At 36.5% G+C, this 6538-nt stretch overlaps 1 protein-coding gene and 1 long non-coding RNA gene across 2 annotated transcripts; both read left to right on the forward strand.

Moving 5' to 3' along the window:
• The first annotated feature begins 741 nt into the window (after positions 1-741).
• LOC113028766 (uncharacterized) lies at positions 742-1355 on the forward strand. The gene is made up of 3 exons (XR_003273276.1): positions 742-774; positions 922-957; positions 1043-1355. It is a non-coding gene; the product is annotated as an uncharacterized LOC113028766 (long non-coding RNA).
• A 910-nt stretch (positions 1356-2265) lies between these two features.
• Positions 2266-5881, forward strand: LOC113028756 (uncharacterized). The gene is made up of 5 exons (XM_026179177.1): positions 2266-2322; positions 2430-2723; positions 3261-3584; positions 4675-4800; positions 4894-5881. Exons 1-5 carry the CDS (start codon positions 2271-2273, stop codon positions 5160-5162), a joined length of 1065 nt encoding a protein of 354 aa, XP_026034962.1. The 5' UTR covers positions 2266-2270; the 3' UTR covers positions 5163-5881.
• The last annotated feature ends 657 nt before the right edge of the window (positions 5882-6538 follow it).

Genomic DNA, 6538 nt, shown 5'->3' on the forward strand with positions numbered 1-6538 from the left:
CCTGAATATACAGAAGCAAAACTGTTATCAAACCCTTTAATGAATTAAAGATCACGTTTTAGTTATGAGTGTTTATTATATGGAAACACGTGTTGTTTTCAGTCATTTAGTTTATTAAAAAGAAGACGAACAGTTGGGTTTCAACTTACCAGCTGCAACATGTAAAGCTCAGACCTGGGAAGCTGGTGGAGGACAGAAAATAAAATGAAGTAAAATGCTCAAAAATTGCTAGAAAACATCAGGATAAAATGTTTTTATTAGTTTTTAGAAATGATTGATTAATTACACCGTAGATTAGAGCTCTGTTACTGTGTCTATTATTTTTTATGTTTTTTGTAATTTTTTCATTTTCTATTTTTTTTTCTTTTTTCAGGCAGAGAGAGTAATGCCAACATTCAATTTTCTTACACATGATACCTCAGAAGTTTTGATGCACATACATTCACACTGATGTACATAAATAAATCAGGTGCATATAAGGAAAAGGTTTGTATGTATTTTCAAGTCCAGAACTGGTAAATTTGTTATTTGAGTGCTGCCGTTTGCTTTTGTTGTTCAGTATTAGTGCTCTGTTACTTTCAAGTAAGAAAAAAAGAAAGAAAGAAATCAAAAGGAGAAGTGTTTCAGAAGGATAACCAGTGCAAAGTGTTTTTGTAAACCACAGGTTTTAGTTCAGGTTTCTGTCATCTGTTCTCATAAATGACATGAAGCAGCAGCCTTTCTTCTCAGTCATGGAGGGCAGAGAGAAGAGAGCGCTTCATTTCCTGATTCTTGGTAAAACAGATTTTCCATAATTTTCAGTGCTTTTATTTATCTATCACAGAGACAGTCTGGATAACTTTACAACAACTTTTCTTAAATTATTTTTAGACTGAATAACTTTATGTCTTGATAACATTCCATGGTTTAATTTTCCCATAGTTGTTTATCTCGTGGTCTCACCTTCACCTTCTGCAGGTCAGTCTGTTCTAACCTGTCATACTTACATTTTCAATTTAAAGCCATTTTTGCAATATAGTTCATATTTTCTTTTTCCTCATAGGTCGGATCAGATTAGCTGGATCTCGGTACACTCGGTGCTCTGGAAGAGTTGAAATCTATAACTCTTACTCTTACTCTTACTCCGGGGGAAGAGTGTGTGATAATGGCTGGGACTTAAAAGATGCCGAGGTGGCCTGTAGAGAGCTGAACTGTGGGATAGCTCTGCAGGCCGGTAGGTCTGCTTACTTTGGTCAAGGTACAGGAAATTTCTTCCGCAGTAATGTGGACTGTTCAGGAAGTGAAACTTCTCTAGATTATTGTGGGTACAGCATTAGTTATTCCTGTAACTTTGGTCGGGACGCTGGCGTCGTCTGTTCAGGTAAGAAAACTTTTCTATAGTGTTTATGGTCTTATCACTTTATAATAGCTGTTTTTTTCATGTACTTGTCAATACTTAGATTCTAGTAAGATCTCATTCCATCATATTTTACTTTCGCAGAAAAGATGTTCAAATGTTTAAAACACACATTTAGGTGTTGTTTTATTACACTCAATCTTTCTGTTGAACATGTTTGCAGTTTGATGCACATTTAATGAGATAACTGATTCGCATAATTAAACATACCATGTTAACACGTTTCTTACTCAAGGCTTGTGAAGAACTTTGAGCTCAGACTTCACTTAAAGCCTAATTTACAGACTTTTTATCTTGAAAAAGTTTGCCATCCTAAGATCCTAAAAATATGACTGTTGACAGTATTTTTTAATTCATGTGGAGTTAAGAGAAAGTCATTTTTCTTTCAGGCAGCAGTACAATGTGTGCAGCACACCATTTTCAGTGCTTGTCCAAAAAAGTGAACTCTTTAATTTTTAGCAGCAATAACCTCCAACAATTGTATTCAAAGAGCAGCAGGGTCAAAAAAAGCTTCCACTTAAGCCCCTCAAGTATTTGAGGTTTTTCATTTGCATACATAAAATGGTATCAGCTAAGCCATCAGCCACTAAGATTATCTGATCAGATCTTGACTGTGTCCTGTCTTATCTAATACTGTATCATTTCTTTAGATACCCTCCCAGAGCCCACCATCTCCTTATACAGTAATGAGGTCACCTGGGGTCAGGACGTCAGCATCACTTGCTCAGTCTCATACAAGTTCTCAGGTGGAACTTTTATCCTCCAGAAGACTTCAGGCTCATTCAGCCAGAGTCAAACATCCTCTATGAGCTCTGTTACATTCAGTCTTCACAATGTGAACTTTGATCATGATGGACTGTACCAGTGTCAGTACATGAAAACCAGTAGAAGTTTCAGCTCTTCCCCTGTCAGACTCTCTGTTACTGGTAAGAAAAAAATCCACTTTGCCAAGTTCTTTGTTTCATTCTCTTCTTTCAATAATAAAATCAGTAACCTGGTGAGATAATGCTTTGATATGTTGATATTTTTTCAGTGAGGTTTCCAAAACCTCGTATCTCCATTTACCCTGTTGGTGAGGTGACCTGGGGTCAGACTGTTGAAATCACATGTTCAGTCTCAACTCAGGTTTTAGGTGGATCGTTCACTCTGAGTCAAATTCAGGGTTCATTCAGGAGGAGCCAAACCTCCAACACAAACTCTGCTACCTTCAAAATTCCTAACGTGGATTTTGATAACGAGGGATCTTACCAGTGTCAGTATAAGAAAAGAGGCTCAAGTCGTGAATTCAGCTCCCCATTAAGTGATTCTGTCAGACTCTCTGTTACTAGTAAGAAAAACAAAAACAAGTATGGAGTAACTCTTGGAACAAAGCGAGATAAGAGTGACATGAATAAGAGAGTACTGCATTTTTATCACAGATCCTTTGATTTTTTTTAAAAAACTCTGTAACAAAGTAATTGAAAGAGTTTTTCAATCATAGCTTTAAACTTATTTAATTGTTACATATAAAAAGAGTGTATTAAAGATAGAATCTGCTGCTCTATATAGTTTTTAGTCACTTTATTTATCTGATATTTTTACTGGTTCATGTTTTTTGGCCATTATCAAAAATGCTCTCAAAGCCCACTGTAGCAAGCAGCAACCAGACAGTATTAGAGGTTAATTATGGGAGACTGTGGAGCGTTTAGCAATGAAAGAATCAAATCCAGAGTTTGCAAAGACCTATAAGATCATTCATCAAATCAAATTCAGCATAACAATAATATGTTAATGCTGCTCCATACCTACTACATTTATAAACAAGAAACTAAGTGTTGTGTTTGATTCTGCTCCCTTCTTAATCCTGGTACCTTTTATTCCCCAGTGAGACTGCAGACACCCAGCATCTCCCTGACCTCTCCTGGTGCAGGTCTGGTCTGGGGTCCTGAAGGTGCAGAGATCACCAAGGGTTACAGTTTTGTCTTCACCTGCTCCATTAACTCCACATTTTCCAGTGGACGGTTCTTTCTCATCTTCTCTGACTCCAACATCACAGACAGCAAGCCAGCAGTCAACAACTCAGCCTCCTTTAGTTTCCCTGTAGCTGAGTATGAACACCAAGGCAACTACAGCTGTGTGTATGAAGTCACAGTGTCCACACGGACATTGAGTTCTACTGCAACAGCACCCATTACTGTCATCATTAAATGTAAGTATACTATTGAATTTATGTTTTGTACTGTCCTAGAAGGACAGTCTTAGCCCAGACTGACCTTCTAGGTCTCAGCTAAGGGACAAACAAAAAACGTTGTCTAATCGTGAGAACCTTCAATTTTGTGATTTAAAATATTCAGTCACTGAACCTTCATACAGAGTAAACATTTCCAAAATCTGAGGTAAATATAATTGTAAGTCATCTACATAGCAGTGAAAAGAGATATGCAAAGAAAAAACCCCAACAAATTTCAAATAATGAGATCATAACTGCTGATGCAGAGTATTTTTTGATGTTGACTGAGAATGTCCAGTGTTTGTTAAGCTTTAAACCCATTTAGACCTAAACCTTAAACTACAACGATCCAAACACTCTGTGAGCAACTCATGATCAACATTGTCAAAAGCAGCACTCAGAAGCAGCAGTAATAACAATCAACACAATCTGGATTAAGAAGAGAATCATTTGTCATTTTAAAGGAGCAGACTCAGTACTGTGAACGGCCCTGAAACCTGACAGAAAGGACGAAATGTTCTCATCTAGGAAAGACAAGAGTTGATTTAAAACAACTTTTTCTAAAACTTTAACAAAGAGTGACAGTTTAAAAATGGACTGATAAGAAGGAACTTTTGTGATAGTTTGTGTAGCTCTTTGTTACCTAGCATTAACTGTGTTTGCTTTAGACTCGTAAATGCCTGTGTACAAGATTAATCACTGTGGTGCTGCGATAAACACTGTTGTCTCACAGAAGGTTTGGTGTTTGTGTGTCTTTGTTACCTGAGCTAACTGTGTTTGCATTTAGCACCTTTGCCTGTGTTTTCTGTGGGTGCTCAGCTCCCTCTAACACTCCAAACATGTTAGATACAAATGTCATCCTAAACAATAAATAAAAGACTCCATACGACTGTAGATTCATCAAAAGTCTGTAATTAGTCTTAAACTCATTTCTGATTAACACAAGTTTGCCAAACAAGAACCTCCTTACTATGTAAAACCATGATTACAAAGGAAATAGGAAGTGCCAATAAATAATACAAAACCACTTTCTATCTTTCATTTTTGACAAAAACCTTTTCTCTCTTAGTTCCTCGGATGCTGCTGGTCTCGTCTGTAGTTCCTGTGGTCCTGTTGCTCCTGCTGGTCTTGTTGGTGGTCTTACTGGTGCTCAGGAGAAGGAGGCAAACACAGCAGGCCCACATCCACACCACAGGTCAGTGCTCACCAGAACAAACAACATATTACATGAATCAGCAGCTTTATTTTGATCATGACATCTAGAAAAATCTGCTGTGCTGTGTTTCAGTGACTCTAAAAACCTGTAATGAAGAAGATGACGTCAGTGACGAGGAGAGGATCTATATGAATGTTGAGACACTGAACACCTACAGGAATTTTACCAAACAAACAGGAAGAGTGAAGAGAGAGGAAATATATGAGAAAGAGAGAAAAATGGAAGCAGACGAAGAACAAAGCAGCGGTGATGAAAATGATCATGTATATGTAACACAGATGTTTGCTGAACAAACTGTCGACCTTTATGAAGAACAAGAGGACATTTATCAAAACATTTAGATTTATAATGATTAACATCGATCCATTCAGATTAACACAGTCAGAATAATATTTAATACATTTTAAGATTGGAAGCTAGAGGCTCCATCATTGATCAGAACATTGCAGCCTTTCTGGCTCGTCATCAGTGTAAATATTGTGGGGGGATCTAGTTTATCACAGATTACACATTTTGAATTTCTGTCTTTTAATAATACCCTCTATAAAATGTCCGTGTAGATGAGTTGGTGAAATTATAGTTCAGAATTGGTTTTAGTTAAAAATAATTTCTTTTTAAGCACATAAACACAGTGTGGTGATAAGTGTAAGTATAAGAACGTTGAAAAGATGGTTCAGAAAGCTGCATCTGGTCAGACACAAACTCAGAAAAAGCTGGATTTGTACAAAATGAAATGGCTTAGCGATAACTTTTGTGCTGGACACTGGTTGTTAGTTTATTAGTTTAGAGGTGGTGCAGAGGTGCACCTGTGTGTTTATGCTGTTGTTTGCACTGAAGACCGTGAACGCTTAAAAAAGATGTTCCTGAAATCATAGAAATTTCACTTTGGAGATGTTTGAAGCAGCTTATTCATTTTGTTGTGTGTAGAAATGTAAAACAGTGTTTCAGGTACAATTCAAATATGTACAAGTGTCCTTCCTGAAATACCAGCAACAGGGAATAACATGTTTTTCTGTCCAATGTGATGTGTTGAATTTTCTCACAGAATCACATCAATTAAAGGTTGCATCTGATTTTACTCTAAATTGAGCTGAATGTCAAGAAAAATGTAAAGTTAATATTTCATTTCCTGCTCATTTGATTTATTTTAGTTGTATAAGGCTGTTTTGCTAAAACTCAGTGTAGCACTATTGATGCAGAGTATGTATATTTTGTATATTCTTTTTAAGTATAAAGTAAAAGAATACATTAGGCAAGTTTTTATTGTGAAGCCAAGCTAATCTTTGTATTTCTGATGATTATTTAAATGATATAATGCAAATAAATTTGCAATAAAAACAAAAAACAACTTGTTCTTGGAGTATTTGGAAATTAATTACACAATATAACTGCAACTATCTCCAAAACAGTGACCTACAGCGCACACCTGTATTTATCATTTAGCCACTGACCTGTCTGACTGTTACATACATGCATTAGCAGTCTCAGTCTTCCTATACGTTTTGTAGAATGTATCTTTAACTTATTCAGCATGAGCTCTTACTCAGTATTAACCACATATTTCAACACATATACACAGAACTATTCACACACGATGACTTGTGCAATTGCATTATGAAACCTTTCAAGCATTAGCTTCTCATTTCCTGGCATCAGATCAGGATTTGTCTGTGAATCAACAGTGGAAACCCAAACTGCTGCTCTTTGCTCTTTTGTC

The sequence above is a fragment of the Astatotilapia calliptera genome, chromosome 9 (genome assembly GCF_900246225.1).
Source record: "Astatotilapia calliptera chromosome 9, fAstCal1.2, whole genome shotgun sequence".
NCBI lineage: Eukaryota > Metazoa > Chordata > Actinopteri > Cichliformes > Cichlidae > Astatotilapia > Astatotilapia calliptera.

Excerpts from the sequence above, each read along its gene's own strand:
- LOC113028756 (XM_026179177.1), top strand. The coding sequence starts at position 2,271 with ATGAAAACCAGTAGAAGTTTCAGCTCTTCCCCTGTCAGACTCTCTGTT. Across the intron at positions 2,323-2,429 it reads TGTCAGACTCTCTGTTACTG|TGAGGTTTCCAAAACCTCGT; the intron begins GTAAGAAAAAAA and ends ATATTTTTTCAG. Across the intron at positions 4,801-4,893 it reads GGCCCACATCCACACCACAG|TGACTCTAAAAACCTGTAAT; the intron begins GTCAGTGCTCAC and ends GCTGTGTTTCAG.